The 22,469-nt window shown below is 38.6% G+C and overlaps 1 protein-coding gene across 4 annotated transcripts in view; it reads left to right on the top strand.

The window, feature by feature from the left end:
- Nucleotides 1–3,306: 3,306 nt before the first annotated feature.
- XPO1 (exportin 1) overlaps nt 3,307–22,469 on the top strand; it is a 46,026-nt gene continuing 26,863 nt past the window's right edge. Inside the window, exons 1-4 of one of the 4 annotated variants that reach the window (XM_045446165.1) lie at nt 3,307–4,114; nt 7,882–8,013; nt 13,415–13,516; nt 16,952–17,024. In XM_045446165.1, the coding sequence (XP_045302121.1) occupies nt 7,888–8,013; nt 13,415–13,516; nt 16,952–17,024 (301 nt within the window). In that variant the 5' untranslated portion in view covers nt 3,307–4,114; nt 7,882–7,887. Of the gene's footprint in view, nt 4,115–4,381; nt 4,925–7,881; nt 8,014–13,412; nt 13,517–13,657; nt 14,454–14,611; nt 14,676–16,951; nt 17,025–22,469 lie in introns of those variants that run through there. The other 3 variants (XM_045446166.1, XM_045446167.1, XM_045446168.1) reach the window with 3 other exon arrangements.

Here is a 22,469-nt window from a genome sequence, read left to right as displayed (position 1 = left end):
TCTTCCTCTCCCCTACTCATGCCCTGTCTCCCTCTCTCTCTCAAAAATAAATAAACATTAAAAATTAAAAAAAAAGATTAATGTACAGGGATACTCATTGCAGCATTATTTCTAAGAGGAAAAACTAGAAACAGCCATTGGACTCAGTAGGGGAATGGTTAAATCATTTATGGTACTAAGAAGATGGGGAAGGCTATGGCACTGTTAACAAGGATGAGGTGGATTTATATATTCTGATCTTTTAAGTAAAAAGCAAATCACTGAACAATATGTATGGTATGATGTCATATATATATTGAACAAAACACAAAGCAAATACATTTGTAAATGCATAGAAAATACCTCAAAAAACACACTACACACTTAACGATGATTATTTGTGGGCAGGAAAAAGAACTGGGGGGATATACAAAGGGAACTTTTACTTTTTGCTACAGATACTTCTTTATAGTTTGAGTTGTTAGCCATGCTCATATATTTTTAAATTAAAAATAGTTTTTAAAAATAGAAATAAGTAGTGTTAAAAAGGAATTTAAGAGTTTCCATTTCTCTTACTTCCGATGAATGTTGTTTTGTAAGACAATGTGAACTAGTACAAAGAACACAAACATAGGCTCTAATATTGACTCAACCACTGTGGGGTGGTGTGTACCTGTGTGTATGTATATGCATGTGTGTTTGAAGAGAGGGAAATAAGTGTGAAATTGCAAAATAATAACTGACAGGATTGCTATGAGAGTTAAGTGAAATATTGTACAAAAAAGTCTCAGCCTGCTAGACAGCTGGCAGGCACTCAATACAGTTTACTTACATTTCCTTATTCATAGCCCACTCCAAGGTTTGAAATCTGTTTGATTCCAGTAAATGAAGGTAATGAAAGCAGTATCAAATGTGTCAGACCTTTGTTCTGAATCTGATCTTGAAAATACAGTCATCAAATATCTGCTCCTGTCACTTCTTTTTACACTTGTTAATAACAAGTTGATATTAAATACTCCATTTTGGTTAACTCCAGGCAAAAATGATGGGCTAAATTTTTATATCTGATTCACAGAGAGGACCTCCTAGGGAGGTATGATTTAAAGATGGGATAAAAACAGACAAAGGGAGGGGCGCCTGGGTGGCTTGGTCGGTTAAGCGTACGACTTCAGCTCAGGTCATGATCTCACGGTCCGTGAGTTCGAGCCCCGAGTCAGGCTCTGTGCTGACAGCTCAGAGCCTGGAGCCTGTTTCAGATTCTGTGTCTCACTCTCTCTCTGCCCCTCCCCTGTTCATGCTCTGTCTCTCTCTGTCTCGGAAATAAATAAACGTTAAAAAAAAAAAAAAAAAAAAAAAACAGACAAAGGGACAGCAAACTGAGACTATTTGAACTTTACAATCCACACAGTACTTTATGGGTCACACTGCTTCTTCATACCCATTTGATCCTTACATGGATAAGACAGGCATTGATGATGTCAGCCTCATTAAATGGGTGAGATGGGTGAGAAGGAAACCGAAGCCCAAAGAGGTGAAGTGACCTGCCCAAGGGCACACTCTGAGTAAAGCCAGTTCTCACTCCCAGTTTTTATTCCTATTATTCTGCCACCTAACAACAACAAAAGTGGCCTGGTACAAGAGCTGAAAATGTGGAAGGAAAAAGTTTTTTAAAAACAGGACAGGGGCGCCTGGGTGGCTGTCAGTTAGGTGTCCGACTTCCGCTCAAGTCATGATTTTGGGATTTACGGGTTTGATCTCCACATTGGGATCTGTGCCGACCGCTCAGAGCCTGGAGCCTTCTTCAGATTCTGTGTCTCCCTCTCTCTGCCCCTCTCCCACTCTCTCTCTCTCTCTCAAAAATAAATGAAAACATTAAAAAATTTTTTAAAAAAGGACAGCTCCAGTTGTCCAGTTGTTATAGAAGTATTCCAAATGACTAGTGTATGTTATATATTATGGTTTGATATTATTGTTAGGCAGTGAGTAAAAATCTTAGGTGTGAAATATTATGTTGGTAAAATATTATTTTGGTAAATCCAAGAGTTGAGTTACAATTTTTCTTTATGTGAGAATGAGGGAGTTTTTCTTAAGTAGTGCATTAGTGTTAGCTATTGTTGATTGTAATGAATATTTGCTGTTGAAATTGTGGCTTAATAAATCATGATTAAACCTCTCGGTGGCACAATGGGCCTAGAAGATTTTGGTGGGTTACTTTATGTTTCTTAAGAAAAATCAGTAAAGCTGATTTGGAGGGCAGTTGGGGACAAACGACAGGCAACCACGTGAAAGGCCACGTGCATGTGACTTTCAGGGAAAGTCACTATTTGGGATGATGAAGAATGTGAAGGGCAGCTATGTTGAAAAGAAAAGTCAAGGGCACCTGGTGGGAAGCTGTTGGCATGCACCCTAACCCAGCAAAAATACCGGTTACACCAATTACAGAAATTATAGTTAGTGTCTTAGTTTCTAGGAAGGGTTAGTCTTGGAGCAAACTCCAGCCTGGAGACACCTCGTTAAAATTTGAAGGAGCCTTCAAGAACCACTCAGGTACCTTTTCCAAGGCTCTGAGAAGATCACCAGGCACCAAGAGTGCACGCCCCCATATCTCACCCCAAATTCCTTCAAGGTTATTCTCCCCCTCAACTCCCTGGCCCCAAACGTAGGCCTTTAAAATGGCCTCCCCTCCTCCCTCCCCTGCGTTCCTTTCGCTCTTTTTTGCCATCTCCACCTCCTCGATTAAAAAAACAACTGAGTGTGCTCTCCATTCTCAAAGCGCTGCGAGGAGGTGGGTCCCGGTCACTGCGGGCTCGGGCCCCGCAGGTTGGCGGGAGCAGGCAGGGGCGGGCCAGCGCGGATCCGGAGAAAGCCGAGCGACTGCAGCCGCGCGCCGCGCTCAAACTCGCGCCGCCACCAGCTCACGAGCTGCGCCCCACCCTCTCCGTCACCAAAGGCGCCAGCCAATGAGCGGATCGGAAAGGCCGGGCCTGAGGGCTGAGCTTTGGGAGGGGGAGCAGCGGGAGGGGAACGGGAAGTCGAGGGCGGGCTGCGCTTGATTGACAGGTCGCTCGAACCAATCCTCCGCGCGGCTTCTCTTTGCTCTCTTCGCTGGGTACAGCTCTCCGTCCCACCTCCTCCTCTACCCCCCTCCTCACTCCTTTTCGACCCGCCCCACTTCCCTTCCCCCACTCTGCAGGCAAATCGCTGCTGGAAAGAGGCGGGGGCCGAAGCGGCGGGCTCGTGTGGAGACTTGAGGTGGGATTGACGGGGGATCTGGCCAATAAGAGGTAGGCTGATGGCGCGGCAGTGGCTGGAACCGGCCAATGGGCAAGCGGGCTGGGGGCGGAGGCCCAGGTTCCAAACGCTCCGCGGCGCCATGGGCTGAAAACTCAACCGAGATGGAATCTCCCAGTCTGAACCGGTTTCAACCGGTTCCGAGTTTGAGGCACTAGGAGGAGGGGGAGAAGCGGCTGCAGCGGCCGCGGCAGGAGCAGCGGGAGCTACAGCATCAGCAAGAGCAACAGTAGCTACAGCCCCGGCGGCGGTGCCTGTTCCAGTCTTTGCTGCTGCAGTCCGTGCAACCACCCAGAGGGGGAGGGGGGAACCACCAGTCGCTGAGGAGCAGGAGAAGGGGGGAAAGTTTAGGCGAGCCTGGGTGGGGGGGCCCAGCGCCGGAGCCGCGTGAGAGAGGGAGCCGTATTTTGGTAGGGGGGAGTCGGACTGCAACTGGCAGCAGAGCGTCCCCCGACCTTGTGGACTCTATACCCCCTACTCCTGCCGCTCCTGCTGCCGCCTGTGGCTGGAGGGTCCCCCTGGGGCTGAATCTTTGGGACTTGACCCCTTTCCCCTCCCCCTTCCCTCACTCCCCAGCCAGGCGCGAGCATTTATTCCACGGATTAATTCCCCTTCTTTTTTTGGGGGGGGCGGGTGGGTGTGTGTCGTGGGGGGTGTCCCTGAAATAGTAAATATTGTTGAGCTTTTTTTTTTTTTTTGCCCTTATCCTCGTTTTTTTAATTTCCTTTTTTAAGGTGGGAAAACTGTGAAACCCACCTTGATTTCCTCCCCTCTCCCCCCTCCCCACCTTCCCTCGCCCTAATCCCCCGACAAGGAAAGAAGAAGCAGTTGGTTCAATCTCTGGGTAAGTCGACTGTGTCTTCAGGGCCGAGGGTCGGGCGGCGGCCGGGCGGGAGGAGGCCGGCGTGGGGCGCGGCGGCGGCGGCGGGCCCACAGCAGAGCCTGCGATTGAATGGAGCCGCTTCTGCCGCTGGGGGATGGAGGCGGGGAGGCGGCCGCGGGAGGGTAGCGCTTGCTGGGTTATTCGCGTGTGCGGGTGGCGGTGGAGGAAGGCGAGGAGCGTGTGATAGTGAAGTGGAGCCGGCGTGGGGGTGGAAGGGCTTCCCCAGCCCAGGGGGCTGGGGAGAAGTTGGGGTGATTTCAGGAACATCTCTGTAAATTATTAGGAGTGGAAGTTTCCAGAAATATTTAGTGCAGCAGCATTGAAACGTCCGCCTGCATCACGTGGCCCCTCGGTGGAGAGCTTGGGATCGGGGGAGGGAGGGGCCGTTGAGTCCCTCCTCCTCCTGCAAGGAAACTCAAAATCTTTCTGGTTTTTTTGCAGGGTAGGATTAGAAGTAGGAGAGGTTAGTTGATTGTTCAGAGTCCTGCAATTGGGATTCCGTGCTGTAGTTTGTTGGGGGGGGGGGGGGTTGAGTGTGTTAAGTGATCGAATCGCTTGCTGCTGGCTTTGTACGGTGGATGATGCCCTGATTCTCCTTCATTTCGAGGTCTTCGAGTTTGGGGTGGGTGGGAAGAAGTGGTGTAGTAGAGGAAGCTTTAAAGATTTGCCCACCCCGGACCTCCTCTGATCACGCAGAGGCCATGCTGCATAGAGAATGGGGCGGTGAACTTCAGGCGCCTGGTCTAAATGCCTCCTCCGAGTATGGGCGGGGTGAGTGCGTGCTCCGGTATGCTATAGTTAGAAGTGCTGCAAATCGGTTCGGGTGGGAAGCGAGGGGAGGGCGGGCCTTAGTGAGGTGTGTTTCTACTGAATGAAGCAGGCATTTGCCCACACATCTAAGTAGCAGTCTCTCCTTGTAGCGACTTGTTTTTTGACCTACTACTTAGTAATCATAAAGCAACGGTTATAGTTTGGATGGGAGCTGGCAGTGTGTAGCTGCTTGCTTTTTCAGTTTGAAGTGGCACTGAAGGTATTTTGGTAGTCACTTGTAGAGTCACATTGCTGGATAATCCCTTGTATATGCTATCCAGTGAGTGGATTTTAGGATTGAGTGTCCCAAGGAGAAAAGAAAGCGTTTGTGGTTTCACCTCTCCAGCGATGGCTGTTTGCTATCGGGCTGATTGTGTATCGTAAGCGTGTGGGACACTGCTGTTAGTGGAAAGAATGTTTTGGAAGCTGTTTGATTTGGGGGACTAAATGTGCTTGGCATTGACCAGAAAGCCGCCATTTCTGTACAGTTCAAGAATAGGTAGGTCATTTCGAAGATAGTCGGTAGTTTTAAGGATGGCAAACTACTGTATTTAACACAAGCTTCTATTCTAACCCTGATTTTTCACAAGAATTTATCCAGAAGAACTCTGTAAGGACAGTGTACTTGAAAGTGAAACTTTTTACAGTCAAATTGTTCTTTTTGTTTGGGTTATTAAATTATGATAGGACTACTTAGAAAAGTTCGTTCAGTTTTTAACCAAAAATTGAAAACTTTTGTTCTGTACATCTTGGTGCTTTGTGGGGGCATTGTTTTTCAGCCTCAATTTTTAGACTGTTCTGATCTTACTGTACTTGAAGCGAGGAAATTTACGTTTGTTGGTGGAATATATATATTTTTGCTTTGATATTAGTATTTTAGTATTTAGAGCAAAGATTTTCATTAATGTGTGTCAGGCATTCTGTTTGTATTGAAAACCTTAAATGCTATAAAAAATTTTGAAATCTTAACGAGTTTTTACTGTCAGTAATGGGCTGAAAGGCGTCAAAAGAATAAAAATCCTTGAACTCTTCATTTTCACGTCATCTATAACTTAACTGACTCATTTTTTACACTTCTGGGTTTTTTTTGTAACTGGCATTATCATTAAGTAAAACATTTGAGTTAAAATTGAAATTGCTGCCATTGTTACAAACATTTTTAAATTGCTATCAAGTAGCCAAGAAATAATGTCTCTTTTCTACCAGCCTACTTTGTACAAACATAATCAAGCCACCCACCCATTTCCTTATCCTGGAAGGTTTTTAAGAGGGGGAGAAGTGGAGGTGACCATCTGAGCTTTTTAGGTCTAACTACAGTAAACCAGGGGTTCTTAACCTGAGGTTTCATGCATGGCTTTCAAGATGTCCTGCATTTTCTGTAATTGTATACAATATTGTGAGTTTTTAAAATTTGGCAGGCACCATCATGTTCTTCTGATTGTAATGCATCTTGACCCAAAAAGGTTAAGGAGTACTGATTTAGTCAGTCAGACCTTGAGTAGCACTGGCTTTGAAGAAAAAGCAAAGGAAAGATCTTTATAATGCTGGGCAATAAAAATGTGAATGTGTGCCAGCATCTTGATTAGAATCGTCTTAAAAAGATAACGTTGCATATGAACTGGTAGGTTTTAGCCAGTATATTATGTGAGGTGAAGAAGCTCATTTTTCTGTTATCATAGAATTTGTATTTATTTGGCAGATAGTTGGCAGGCTTTTATAGCTTTTCACCTTGCCAATGAATACCTGGAAGTTAAGAAAAAAATTCTTCTGACATATCATAAAGTATTTTTTAGACATACGTATGTTCAAGGAATTTGTACACTTGTAATTTTAATCTCCAAAATCATTGAGGGTTGAAAGAAACAAAATATATATAAAAATTTTAAGTATAAGTATACTGAGTATAAAAGTATACATAGACTGAGTATAAACATTTTAAGTTCTGTTGAGTATAAGGGTACCATATTTGACTTGTGGTTCTTGCCAATTATTGGTATATACAGTAGGAAAACTCGTATACCATGTTTAACTTTTAGCATCTTCCTATTGTTCTTCCCAGCATATCTTAAAAATTAAGGTAACATGCAATGCAGGGAAAGGAGTTTTACTGAATTAAAAGACCCTACTTAGGAAAGGGGAAATCCACTTAAACTTCATCTGTACCTAAAAATTTGAGATTAAGACTTTGAACTGTATCGATTTTTAGGGCCATAAATTCCTAATAGTTTCATTTAAAAATAGGTTGGGGGTGGTGTCTAGGTGGTTTGGTCAGTTGAGCATCCAACTTCGGCTTGGGTCATGATCTCACTTTGTTAGTTCCAGCCCCACATTGGGCTTGCTGCTGTCAGCGCAGAGCCAGCTTTGGATCTTCTGTCCCCCTCTCTTTGCCCCTCCCCCACTCCCACTGTCTCAATAAAAAAGATCTAAAAAATAAAGTAAAATAGGTTAGGAGTAATTCTTTATTTTTATAGTTAAGGTTTATTTTGAGAGTGCGCACATGCATGAGCAAGGGAAGGTCAGAGAGGGAGAGAGAGAATCAGAGGCAGGCTCTGCACGGATAACGGATAACGTAGAGCTCCATCGGGCTCAATCTCACAAACTGAGATCAGGACCTAAGCGGAGATCAAGAGTCAGATGCTTAACTCACTAAGCCACCCAGACACCCCCAGGGGTAACTTTTTTTTTAAATATAAGTAGAACAGTAAGAGTTTTCTGTGGTCTTAAAATAGATCTTAATAACTAAAGCAGTTACAGTATCTTCACCACTTATTTGCTTTTACTATTTATTTAGGTAGCCTTTAAAATATTTGTTAAAATATTTGCAAGAACATGGTTGAAGTAAAATAATATGAATAGAAAGTTCTGACTGGTAATATCAAAACTTAATAGGCACCTTAAATTTTTTTCTTTATTTACAGTAATCTATGCCAGCAATTATGACAATGTTAGCAGACCATGCAGCTCGTCAGCTGCTCGATTTCAGCCAAAAACTGGATATCAACCTTCTAGACAATGTGGTGAATTGCTTATACCATGGAGAAGGAGCCCAGGTAAAGTAGCTGATCAAAACTTTATAACATTCTTGTAGTATAATGAAGTTGTTCATTTAGAATTAGATTTTAAATTATTACCTTTTTAAAAAGTGTTCCATAGTTTGTATTAACTTGGAAGTATATATCAACCAATGAGAAGTGATCTGGAGGAATTGCAGTATAATTTGACATGGTTAGAGTGAGATATTTTGGAATATTATACTCGTTCTATCTTTCAGAAACCTTTACCGCCATTTAATGAAAGACCCCCCCATTTAAAATATTTATTAAATGCTTTGTAGATATAAAGGCTGTACATATTTTATGTGTGTAATATATTTGGAGTAAGGATTCTTGTATTTTTGAAATATGTAAATTACAGAAATACTTCACAGGTAAAACTTGTTTTAAAATTCCCAGCAATACAGAGCATCTTAAGTTATTTGAATTTAAGACTTGTAAAAGTGGTACTGTTAATGTAGGTAGTTATCTTACATATCCATGTTTTGAACAGTTGAAGGTTTGGGGATTTTTTTGTTAAAAACACCCAGTTGAAAGAAAGACGAGAGAGGAATGTTCATAAATGTTTTAATTGTTTTACGTTACAAGAAATTAGGCAATCTTGAATCTTCACTGGAATTAATCACAGAGTTTTAAATCAGTAAAGTTTTCTCTTGTTGGATTTAAGTCTTTTAAGGTGATGTAACAAATATTAGTACAATTTTGTTGCCAAAGCGTTATGTTTCTAGTAGATAATGTCTAGTACTTTTGAAGTTACTTATGTTCAAGAGATTAGTTTATATTTGTGTAAACCCTGAGTGCTATCATAACTTTAGAAACCTGAAAGGTAGAAATTCTTTCTTTTATGGACAGTATGAAAAACAGGATGTATAAGTACCAGCCTATGCATAAGTATTTCCATTTCTTTTTGAAATCTAACATTTGTGGTTTCGCTGTATATAATAAAGAGAAAATTTAAAAAGGGGGCCATGAAAGTTGTATGAGCAGTAAAAACTATTCTGCAGACTTTGTGATAAGCTTGTTGGTCCAGTTTTATAACTCCTAGGGGCTTTTGGTCAGCATTCTTGTCTCCAAAAGTCTTCCTGAAAAGTTATTCCATCCTTACCATGTAGTTGTTTCTTTGTGCTGTGCATTCACTGTGGAGCTGTAAGCTTCATTTCATTCTAACATGCACGTATGGAAAGCAGCTGCTTTTGGAAGAAAGTATGGAAGTAAGGTTGGGCTCAACTTTGAATGTATTCGAAGCACAAGTCTTGTCGCCTTTAGAAAGATGGGCATTTAATTTTGTCACGTTGCTCAGCTGCTACTGCTGTTTAAATCTTTGTTGTTTTTTAACATGGCTCACAACATCTAAAACTATGATGGATAAACAAAGAGACTGGTGTTTTTCTAGGCTTAAAACTAAGAAGTAGCAGTAATTTTTTTTTTTTTTTTTATCATGAAGAACATATTGGTACTGGGATACCTGGCTGGTTCCGTTGAGTTCAAGCCCCATGCTGGGTGTAGAGATTACTAAAAAAATAAAGATAAATACGTATCAGAGGTGATGCCACTTTTGGTAATGTTTCACAGTATTGAGAGTTAATGATTTGTTTTAAATTTGACTTTTGAGTAAAATGTAGGCCTAGAAAAGTTTTCATATTTTCTAATTTCTTTCTTTCTTTCTTTCTTTTTTTTTTTGAGAGAGAGAGTAGGACAGGGATAGAGAGAGGGGAGACTGAGAATCCCAGCCCGGCTATCAGCACAGAGCCCGACTTGGGGCTCAAATAAACCATGAGATCTCAACCTGAGCTGAAATCGAGAGTTGGACACTTCTGAGCCAACTGGACACCAACTGAGCCACCCAGGCACCCTTAAATTTTCTATTTATCAAGGCAAAATAAACTTTCCCCAAAATAAGAATTTTATGTTTAGTTATATCATAAGATGAATAGGTTGCATAAAGATAATTGCAAACTGTTATATTGTAGATAAGGAAATGGAGGCTGAGAGCTTAAAGTCAGCTGAGAACTTTTTTCTAAAAGTCATGTTTTTTAAATTCTAGTTCAGTGTATTTTACATGTGCCACCTTTTGAGGGTCTTATTTTGAATGAAAAGAAGCATAAAGCTGTTGTGGAAAACATGTTTTTAGTGATAGAATCTTGATTTTAGTCCAGTAAGGTTTCTAGTCACTACTCTAGAGTCTCAGCCACAAGGTTACCAACTTACTGAAGACAAAGATAGTGGGGTTTGTAAAACTACCTGTTATAGTACCTGATACTTACAAGGCATTCTATTTAAAAGGTACTTTGGGAAGTATAATGAAGATTTACCATATGTGATGTAAACTCATTGTGTTTTTGTTTTGTTTTTTTAATTTTTTTTTTAACATTTTTATTTTTGAGACAGCATGAGCAGGGGAGGGGCAGAGAGAGAGAGGGAGACGCAGAATCTGAAGTAGGCTCCAGGCTCTGAGCTGTCAGCACAGAGCCCAACGCAGGGCTCGAACTCACAGACTGTGAGATCATGACCTGAGCTGAAGTCGGACACTCAACCGACTGAGCCACCCAGGTACCCCTAAACTCATTGTTTTAAAATACAGTAAGGTTTCTTAATTTTTTCCAGTTTCAAAATAATGTACTAAAAAATGGCAACTAAAGGACTACATAAAAGTATTTTTCTATTTTTAGCCAAGTTAGGCAGCCAGGGGGGAAAAAGATATATAGAAGAGTTGGGTGTTTTCTCCAGTATTGTGTGAGGTGACTTGAACTCAATCTATTGCTTAGCAACTAAAATACTTTCACCATTCAGTAAGTAACACAGGGAGATAACAAATTTTCTCTTCCTTTAGTTGCCTTTTTCTTTTTTAGCTCCTTTTGGAGTTTTAACTTAATAAAAAAATATTATAGAAGGATAGTGTGGCTGGGGCAAAATTAAGACCCTAAGATGGAAATACTAGAAATAACTTCAGAGAGTAAAATGACCACTAAAAGGAAGGGACATGATTTATGCAGAGTTTTAATGAATGGTTAATAGTGTAGGGAGTATTCACTACGTGCACAATTGTCATCACTTCAAAAGTTCTGACAGTATCTTAACAAAATATTATTAGGCATGGATCTTTGGTATTCTTATTCTCTTGATATTTGTTACTATTTTATGTGCAAGACTATAACTAGTTATGGGGCGCCTGGGTGGCGCAGTCGGTTAAGCGTCCGACTTCAGCCAGGTCACGATCTCGCGGTCCGTGAGTTCGAGCCCCGCGTCGGGCTCTGGGCTGATGGCTCAGAGCCTGGAGCCTGTTTCCGATTCTGTGTCTCCCTCTCTCTCTGCCCCTCCCCCGTTCATGCTCTGTCTCACTCTGTCCCAAAAATAAATAAACGTTGAAAAAAAAAAAAAAAAGACTATAACTAGTTAGAAATGAATAGATCTAGTTAGATGCTCTCAGGGAGAGAATCAAAACATTTCTAAAGTGTGCTTTGGCCCTAAATAACTCAGTTCACTATTCTTTTAGCTTTTTGTCATCATATAGCATAATTATAACTCCATAAAACTATTAGTCCCTTAATGAAGTCAGATCCAAAATACTTACATGATAAGAATTTATACTCTGGCTTTAACCCTATGTATATTTTTAGGTTGCAACCCAGGCAACTGGTTTTCCTTCCAAGTTACATGGTGGTTCTGGTGGTGGTGTCAAGGTGCAAAACCACTACTTAACATAGTTGGGTGTATATTTCTCAGTTCTTCTAAACAGTAAGCAGTGTCTATTGCTATTGGGTGGTAGGGAAAATCACTGTATTTGCTACCTAAGGAAAATAATGCTTAACATTAAAGCCAAAATAAGGAGCATGATTTTTTTTCTTCTGTAAGTTTGAATAAAAGCTAAGTTAAAGAAGATTATGAGGTGTCGGTCAGAGAAGGTTCCAATTGGAAGGCTTCTTTTCCCCTTTTTGATGCTTGCTTATAAAATCTTAACCAAGTTGAATCAATCTGACAGAAAGGTAATTGGCATTCTAAAGCCATCAAACTTTTTGATTTCATGTGTTAGAAACAGGTAAAAGGTAATCAGGGAGGATCCAGTTGAGCTACAAAAGTGCCTTTAAAGGTCAAAAGATTAAGCTCTTCTTGAAAAAAAAAATCAGAATTAACAGCCTTTGGTAAAATGTGTTCATCTCCTGAAAAACTATAATGATTAAAATGAAGATACATAGTATCAATATGGCGAGATCTCAAACTCCATTGTCAGTCATACCTTGCAATAAAGCTGAAGGAAAGTGTCAAATGAAAAGAGCAAATTGTAGGATTTTTATAGTATGTTATTTATGTAAAATTTAGTGACCACACAACTGTATTGTTTATGAAATTTATACACATGCTGTGAAGACATGGACAGAAAAAGACACCAAATTCATGAAAGTGATTACCTCTACAGAAGGAACAAAGGAAGGAAATGGCATTGGAGAAAGGTATAAAGGTGATTGCCAAAAGTTTTAGATCTTCTACGTTTAAAAGAAAAACAGATACAAGTAAAACAAAATGTCAGTATTTATTCTAGATCATGGCTATATACTAGGTTTTTACTATTTCTGGGTTTGTATTTTAAAGATAATGAAACGAAGTTTTTGAAATAAGATCGGATTTAATATGACATTTAGAGGAATTTGAGAGAGTGTAAAACAGATGTATTTACCATAAACTTAGACTTTTTAAAAAGGGTTTAAGGATCTTCATGTTTTATATATATCTACAGGTATTTGAGGTTTGTGGCCTTACTTAGACCTAGTTTTTTTCAGTCTTCCTATGAGATCTATTTTTATAGTAAAGTTTGTTAGAGGTATCTTGGTAACTTGTAAGGCAGAGTGTACCATTACATAATTTATCTAAGTATCTGAATTTTTATATGTTGCTTTTGGTTGATTGTAAATGCTGAGAACTCATTTACATTAGTCTTTGTTAGCATTGGTTGAACTTAAGACCCATTTTGAGGATACCAAATAAAGTAGATTGCAAAAAAAAAAAAAAACCTATTGTTTCAAAGGGGTGAATATTCCCATTTTAAACTGAAATTTGGGACGACTAGGTGGTTCAGTTCTGCTCAGGTCATGATCTCATGGTTTGCTTTGTGAGTTCAAGCCCCACATCGGGCTCTGTGCTGACAGCGCTGAGCCTGCTTGGAATTCTCCCTCTCCCTTCCCCCATCCCCTCTCAAAATAAATGAATTAATTTTAAAAAAAGAAATCGGATTTTAAGAGTGATAATGGACATATTTATTTGTATATGGACTCATTAATTTCTTGTGTTTCAGAAAGTTAATAGAATCACTGCCCCATTGGGATTTGTGCCTTGCTCGGTACCATTTTAATGAATGATTAAAAAGAACAAGTGAGCTTAAAATTATTTTCATGTAATATTTTAGCAAAGAATGGCTCAAGAAGTACTGACACATTTAAAGGAGCATCCTGATGCATGGACAAGAGTCGACACAATTTTGGAATTTTCACAGAATATGAACACGAAAGTAAGCAAGTGGTGGTTTTAAAATCCATTATTTCTTCTTTTCTTCCAGTCATAAACTTTGAGGAAGGTATCTCATTTTTAGTATTAGTGTTTGTTATCTCAAACATTTAATATTGTTAACTTATTTCAAAATTTAGTCTTAAACATAGAATTAATTCTTGCAAATAGTCCTAAGAATTATGAATGAAGTTTTGTAATTGGGACTAGAATGCAAGGTGGCTTTTTTTTTTTGTTGTTTTTTGTTTTTGTTTTTAGAGTATGTATACAGATCTAAGTAGCATAAATTCTGGATGTTACTCAGATATGAAACATAACATCAGAGGAATTTTGGGCAAGTAATCAATATAATACAGGTTAGGCACCTCCAACACGAAGTTGTGTGGGCGCAATAAAACCCTGCTCCATGGTAGCAATGCTCTTAATGGGACAGCACTCAGTTTTTATTTGCAATTGAAAAATGTTATAATTTGGGTCCTTTTTTCCTAGTTTGAACAGAAGGGTTGATCAAAATGTGTTTTGACTGTTTTAGGCTTGATGATTCACACTTCTCTTTAAACTGCCTTGAAGTAATAAAATACCATGCATGGCATTCTGTTTAATACACACAAGATTTCCACTTGGTATACATTGTGTTAAAACAGAAAATAGCCATTTTCACATCTGTTTCTGAAATCAGACTGTATTAATTAACAGTTTTAAAATATTGATTAGTTTTGACATCTTGTAAATTTTAGAGCAAAAATACAGTCCAGAACTTCCTCAAAGTGCTAACCTTAAGTAACATAATAGTGTTTGCCTGTTTGCTTGCCTGGTAAATTTTGCTTTTTATACTGACAGACATTACTAATGTTTAAGTTGATTTATCAACAGTATTTTTAAAAACTCAAATTTGTCTTGTGAAAAATGAGATGATTAGAGGAACAGAAAGAAAGCAACAGGTAAAGAATTCTTCAATTTACATAAATTACAAATGATTTGGTGCTAAATTTATGCACTATGACATTTGGCTTTTATGCAATCATTTTTTTTTCTTTAAAGATGTTAACACTACCTGATATTAATCATAATGTTCCATTATGTTGATTGCTTGTAATAGGAAGAAAAGGGGTGTCTTCCTGTGCAACTGACACAGCTAGGCTTTGACGGCAGGCCTCCACAAGGTCTACCCTTTTGATTCCCTTTAACTGAATTCTGTTCATCAATTGTTTTTGTTTCATGGGCGGTGGGAGGGGAAAGGGGAATTCAATGCATAAAATAAGTATTTCTAAGGGCTCAGTAGAAATTTCTACCATAGGGATCATTTCATGCGTTTATTTTTTCATTTAGTCTTTGCTGTTATCTGTCCCTCATCTTCATAACTCAGCAGTGGATTTCTCAGGTCCTGAGATGTGACGCAGATACGTAAATAATTATTTCGAATGATGTTTGGATTATTTATCAGTATCTCCAAAGTAGTCTTTTACTATTGGCCCCCAGATTTGGCTAACACTTAAGATTTTTAATCAAAATACTCTTATTTCAAAAAAATGTGGGTTCTCTTCATATGTAGAGTCTTAAGGTCTAGGAGAGATTCGGTTTTGGGATATTATGATGATCTTTGTATCCCTTTGACTTGTGAAAGCTTTTATTGGGCTTAACTGCTTCAGCCAGGAGGGCAGAATGAGGAAAATATGAATTGTATCCTCCGCAAGCTTATGCTATCTTTTTACAGTTGGGGAAAGGACTTAGAGGTTAGTAAATAGGTAACTTAGGTAACAAAGTATCAAACATAAAGGAAGCAGGGTAATAGCCTTCAATTAAAAAGTGTAAGCTGGAAAATATGGGCTAAATAGGGCGAAGTTAAGAGATTTTGCTTCTTCCTGGTATATGTATGGTGGATTTTTAGTTTTTTAAAGATCTTTTTAATTGCTTGAGAATTAACAATATTCCATGTAGTAAGAAGTGCATTGTTTTGACTTAGCAAAACGTTGACAGTCTGATTTCGTATCTAGAAAATTAAAATTTTTAGGGTAGTATGTTCTTAAAAGTTAATTTAAAATTTCAATCAGAATATCACCTTTTTTTGCCTATTTTTCTGAGGTCTAGACCTATAAAGGAATTATAAATGAACAGGATAGAAAGTTTCCCTATTTACTGCTGATTATGAAACCCTTTAATGGTATCAAATTTGTAATTTCAGAATTTTGCTTTGGCTTTTTTATTTTGGAAGTCTTTTTAAGGAATGTTCTGCAAATGTAGGATTTTAGTTGAAATGGCAAAATTTTCTTGAAAAGTATGAAATGTTAAAATGAAAGAAAACAGCAAAAACGTTTACTATTTGAGCACAATGTAGTTTGGGACAGTCTATATTGTGCTTTGGATAAAATTAGCATTCACATGATCCCTTTGGTTGAAATACTAATGCTCCTATTTTATTGTGTGATGACTAACCATTTTAAAGATGAACTCTTATTCTCAGCCAAAACTTGCAATCTGAGGTTATATGTCTATATATGAATGAGTTTATCTTTCAGGTATTATAACTAATTCTTCCCTAATTCAACCAGTTGAGACGTACCACAACAGTTTTGTCCCTTTTCTTCCTCCTGTCTATCCACACTAATTGGTCATGGTAATAATTTTGTGTAGTAACTTGTATAGCATTATAAATTGTTGTGAACATTATTGACTATTTAGAGTGAGTAATGAGCAGGAGGGACAAAATGGCTTGAAAGTGGTATCTGTATTTATTAACGTACTTATATTTTTAGTAATGACTTTTATATTTAGGAAGGAATACCTGAAAGATAAATACAGATTGCAACATGCGTTTGTGTATTATTTTTGACTGTGCACAAAAGTTTATCTTTAAATTAGTAGAAATAGCAACTGTAAGGGTGGGATTAAAATTGAAAATTAAACCCTTGGGCTGTCTTGCTGCTCCTTAAGTAACACACCAGTGATGTTTGTAAACACTTTCTATAGAAAGTATCTGTGACAATACTTTAATACTTGGCCAAGAGCTTACAACTCCTAGAGGATGGTAGGGAGCTTGAGAGCATCCAAGCTGCTAAATTCTTAGGAGCCTGGTCGTGTTAAAGTACGTGAGCCTATGAGCAGTCATTTATGCTGTGAATTCATATCTGGCTGCTACTTTTCCTTCTACAGATAAGCCCATTTGGCTGCTAAAGGGCTTTTTATTTGGTTCTTCCTCCTGGTGTGAGCATGTATAAACAGCAGGACATTAAATAGAGTAGTAAACAATAAAATGAGGAAAATGCATGAAAACTCAGTATATGGGTGAATAGATCCTTGTTTAATATATGTAATTAAACTTGGTAGCATAATGTTTTTGAAACTTTAGATGTAAATGTGTGAATGTCTGTCCATTTGTGAATCCTGAAAATTGCCAGTCTTATAGCAATATGTTCACATGGTTCTATTCTCCAATTTTCAGTATTATGGACTACAAATTTTGGAAAATGTGATAAAAACAAGATGGAAGATTCTTCCGAGGAACCAGTGTGAAGGTAGGAAAATGCTTTGAAGAATTGTAAATCCAGAATTTTATTATTTTTGGCATTTGTATTATAGTTGAATATCAGATGGGGGATTGTTAAATCTTTAGTAGTTTATTATGCTTTAATGGAGATTATGGCTTTTGTCATGTAGCAAAGCAGGGGGAGGAATTAGTTTACCTTTTGGGGGAAAGAGGAGGCCAAAGTGGTTGAACTGTTTACAATAAGTACCGTGATAAAAAGTATATATCAACTTCTAATTAATTGGGACCATGTTTGAAGTGAGTGAAATTTGAATGTGTGTTCTTATACATGGGTTTAAGTTTGCCAAATGGTAACTGACAAGTGATAAGTACTGTAGTACCTGAAATAATACGTCAATTTAACAAAGCAAAGGAAAAATGAAGTTTTAAAAGTCACAAGGCTTTACCTTTGGAAATTCTGGGCGAGCGCTAGAAGATATGGACTTCTAACTTAAGGAAAGAAAAGAAAATTAGGATGTGATGATGCTTGCTATTCATATTTAACTTTTGCCTTTGTACTGTCTCAGTAACAGTCCTGTTTAAGAAACTTGGGGCAAGCTTAATCTCTTGGAGTATATTGATGTAGTTACTTCCAGTTTTCATATACTGCCTCTGTCACCTATTTTATATCCCTTGTTAACCTCTGAAAAATATATAAGTACAAGCCTGAACTTTATAATGGGGAGTATGCTACTAATGGTGGCAGTTTTTTCTGTTAAAACCAGTCTCCTGTCTTGGACTGTTGATCTTTAATATGTCTTTTTTCACTTGCTTTTTCATGTCTTTTTTATGGTGAAATAATGACCTGGATTTACTCAGCTGGTCTTTCTCTAGAAAACTGACATCTTTCTGGCATGTTTATAGGTGAATAAGACAGTTTTTAATGGCAGTATCCTTAATGTACCATAAGCCATAGAGTAAGAATGAGAGTACAGGGGGAAATACTGCCTTCAAAAAAAGTTCCTATTTCTTTAAATATTTTATTTGGGGTTGAAACTATTTTAGATCATGTTGTGTGACCTTCTCAGAAGTTAGTAAGTCCAGTTTGTTTGGACCAAATAGATCCTTCATATCTCGTCACTGCCCTTTAGGGATCTTCGGAGCACTTCTCGTTCCTTTGCTGCTGTTAAGTCCCTCTTTTGTTTCTAAACATATAGTCCTCTGCCTCTTACCACATAAGGATTGCACTAGATGATTCTTCGACATTTTTCTGACTTTAAAATGAAACAATTTATAATGATACTAGCTGATCATGGTTCTCCATGAAGAAATTTCTGCATGAAAAAATTGGAGGCTAAAGGGTTCTCTGAGGATTTGACATTTTTAGCCTTCTGCATGAATGAGAGTAGTAGTAAGTTTTGGTTTTTATCATAAAGTCCCAGTGCTTCTCATGTTTATGTGTGTCAAATGTGCACATACTCCAGGGTATGTAAAACTGTTTACTTTTGAAAACCTGTCATGTTTGAAAAAACCGGAGAGAGACATGGTGATTATTCTGCCTGTAACATTTCTAGACAAAAGAATATTATTAAGAAAATTGAAGTGAATATATATTTACAGTATTATACTGTATATAATTTTTTAAATGCACATATGAATGGACCCATCCACTTCAAGCCTGTGTTGTTCAAAGGTCAGCTGTTATCTATAAAATGATTTATCAGGGGCACATGGTTGGCTTAGTCAGTTGAGCATTTGACAATTTTGGCTCAAGACATGATCCCAGAATCATGGGATGGACCCTGGAGTTGGGCTCTGCATTGAGCATGGAGCCTGCTTAAGATTCTCTCTCCCAAGGTTCCTGGGTGGCTCAGTCAGTTAAGCGTCTGACTCTTGATTTTGGCTCAGATTGTGATCTGACGGTTCATGAGTTGGAGCCCCATGTTGGGGTCTGCACTGACAGTGCCCAGCCTGCTTGGGATTCTCTCCCCCTCTTTCTACCCCTCCCCACTCGTGCTCACTCTCTAATTGAATAAATAAAAAACCTCTCCCTCTGCCCCCCCTTGCATGTGTGCTCTCTAAAATAAAATAATAAAGATTTATCAGAATCCCCTTTCCCCTGGTATTTCTCTTAAAGACTAATGATAACGATTAAGTGGGATCTAAACTTTATAAAAACCATTCACATGATGGTTGCCATTGTCAGTGAGGTCATTACATGGAGGAAGAAGTGGTATAACTTCTAGGATCTTTCACAGGCTTGTTGGAAGAGCATGTAATGTGCCTCCCAGAGAATGTGAATTCCAGATTTAAATAGGCAACAACTTTGCATGATGCATTTAGTGTGATCGTGTTTTTAAAGTAAAACATTGGGGGGGAAATTCAGTACTCTTCTGAATTTTATAATTAATTTAAACGTTGTCAATCCTGGTAGGGTTCTCCAATCTTAAGCTTTCTTATCCCCCAAAGTACACTAAGTTTTCTGAATGTTACTTTTATTTCATCTTTAAGTAACTTAAGTATTGGGAATAAGTTTGTGTAACCCCCAAAATAATGTATATTCTTTTTATCTACAACTGTCATGTTTTTTAAAGCTGTTGTCTCCACTTGGTAGCTATTCCTTGTCCATCTTCCTTAGCATATATATTTATTTACCTAGTACATATATTGTGTTTCTGCTTAGTACAAAGCATTAGTTGGTATTAAGTCTATGTAAATGTATCCCTATACCAACATGCAGTAGTTGGGAAGATATAGAAAAGTTAAATAAGGTATATATAATGAGTGCTACTCTCACTGTAAAAGAAGGGGATGATGATCAGGTTGAGCCCTTTAAACCGCTCCTTCATGTAAATGGTAATACTTTAAAGGAAGAAAACATTTGCACAGACAGCAAGCCAAAATAACTTTTACATTTTCCCAAACTAGTTTTTTTTGTTTATGTTTGTTTGTTTGTTTTGAGTGAGAGAGAGAGAGTGCCTGAGCTATGGAGGGGTAGAGAGAGAGAATTCCCCAAGCAGGCTCCGTGCTGTCAGTGCAGAACCCACAGAGACTGACACGGGGCTCAGTCTCAACAACCATGAGATCATGACCTGAACCAAAATCAACAGCTGGATGCCTAACTGACTGAGCCACCCAGGCGCCCCAGAGAATTTTTGTTTCAATTAAAATTTTTTTATTGAAGTTAAATTGACACACAGTTTCAGGTGTACAATGTAATGCCATGCTCACCATAAGTGTAGCTTCCATTTGTCACCATACAATGTCACATATAATATCATTGAGTGTATTTTCTATGCTGTACCTTTCATCCCTATGATTTATTCCTTCCATACTGGAAACCTGTACATCCCAGTCCCCTTTAGTGTTTTATTCTTCATTTTTGAGAGAGAGCATGAGCAGAGGAGGGGCAGAGAGAGGGGGAGACACAGAATCTGAAGCAACTCCAGGCTCTCAGCTGTCAACATAGAGCCTGACACGGGGCTTAAACTCACAAACCGCAAGATCATGACCTGAGCTGAAGTCAGACGTTTAACCAACTGAGCCACCCAGATGCCCCACCCCTTCACCCCTTTACCCCTTTTGCTTCTGTGTAACCATCTGTCCTCTAGGTAGCACTAGTTTTCTCTTTATATATGGGTATGTTTCTGCTTTGTTTTGTTGGTTTATTTTGTTCCTTAGGTTCTGCATATAAATTAAATCGTGGTATTTTGTCCTTTTCTGACTTAGTTCACTTAGCATTATACCTTCAAGAACTCATTCTTTTTTGTGGCTGAGTAATAATCCTTTGTGTGTGTGTGTATTTAACCCCACATCTTTGTCCATTCATGTGTCGATGAGCACTTAGGTTGCTTCCGTATCTTGCCTATTGGAATTAATTGCTGCAGTAAATACAGGGGTGCATAGATCTTGTGAATTTGTGTTTTCCATTTGAGTAAATCCGCGGTAGTAGAATTACTGGATCATACGGTATTCCTATATGTAAGTTTTTGAGGAACCTGCACATACTTTTTTCCACAGTGGCTGCACCAGTTTACATTCCTACCAACCATGCAAGAGGGTTCTTTTTTTTCCATATCCTTGCTGTGGATTATTATTTCTTGTGTTTTTGATTTTACCATTCTGACAGATGTAAGATGATCTCTCATTGTGGTTTTGGTTTGCATTTTCCTAATGATTAGTGATGTTGAGTATCTTTCCATGTGTTTGTTTGCCATCTGTATGTCTTCTTTGGAAAAATAACTATTCAAGTCCTCTGCCCATTTTTAATCAGATTATATGGGGGATTTTTTGATATTGAGTTGCAGGCTTTTATGTATTTTTGATGTTAACCCCTTATTGGATAGATCATTGGCAAATATCTTCTCCCATTCAATAGGTTGCCTTGTTTTGTTGATGGTTTCCTTTGCTATGCAAAGTTCTTTTATTTTGGTGTAGTCCCAATAGTTTAATTGTGGTTTTGTTTCTTTTGCCTGAGGAGATATCTGTGCTAGGTGTAAGAGATTACTGCCTATGTTTTCTTCTAGGAGTTTTAGATTCATGTCTCATATTTAGGTGTAACTCTCTGTTAAGGTGTGTGTGTGTGTGTGTGCGCGCGCGCGCGCGCGGTGTAATAAGAAAGGGGTATAATTTCATTCTTTTGCATGTAGCTGTCCAGTTCTCCCAACACCCATTTGTTGAAGAGACTGGTTGCTAGACACTGAAGTAATTAAAGGTACACTAGGACTGTTAGTGATGTTGATTATCTGGGCTGCACATCAACATCAATTTTTCCAGCTAACCCTCCTCCTTTTTTAAAAATGTTTGCTTTTGGATTAGAAAATTCTAATTAGAATTAGAAATTCTAATTTGATCCTCCCTGGGAAAAAAAATTTATCTGTATAAAGATAGCTTTATGTTTTGTTTTGTTTTGTTTTGTTTTGTTTTGAACCAGAGGATCATGATTTAATCTGTTAAGGCATATGGCTTACATGTCCTTTCATTTCATGAGATAAGAACTTACTATAGTTGAAAAGTCGTGGTCAATTTATGAGTAGTCCCAAGTGATAAAGTCATAATTGGACATTTTGAAAGTTTGGGTGCTTAATTAAAGGTAGTTGGGCAATTAAGTTCCTGAGTTGTATACTTCTGTGTTTTAATTTGAGTAAGTTGACAAATCCAGTTACCCAAAAGATTTTTACTCAGTGCCCTTCCTATGGAATGAGGCATATGGTACATTTATTTGTTTGTTTTAAGTTTATTTATTTTGAGAGAGAGAGAGAGAGCAGAGGAGGGGAGGAGAGAAAGGATCCCAAGCAGGCTCCGTGCTCCCCACGCAGAGCCTGAACCAGGGCTTGGACTCACAAACTGTGAGATTGTGGCCTGAGCCAAAACCCAGAACCGGACACGTAACCGACTGAACCACCCAGGTGCCCCCATGGTACAATTATTAGTGTGATCTTTATGCAAAATATTTTACTCCTCTGAATCTTGACTGCTTTGCAACCATTTTGGG

The sequence above is a fragment of the Leopardus geoffroyi genome, chromosome A3, assembly GCF_018350155.1.
Source record: "Leopardus geoffroyi isolate Oge1 chromosome A3, O.geoffroyi_Oge1_pat1.0, whole genome shotgun sequence".
Taxonomy (NCBI): domain Eukaryota; kingdom Metazoa; phylum Chordata; class Mammalia; order Carnivora; family Felidae; genus Leopardus; species Leopardus geoffroyi.
This window is presented reverse-complemented; position numbering and strand designations above follow the sequence as displayed.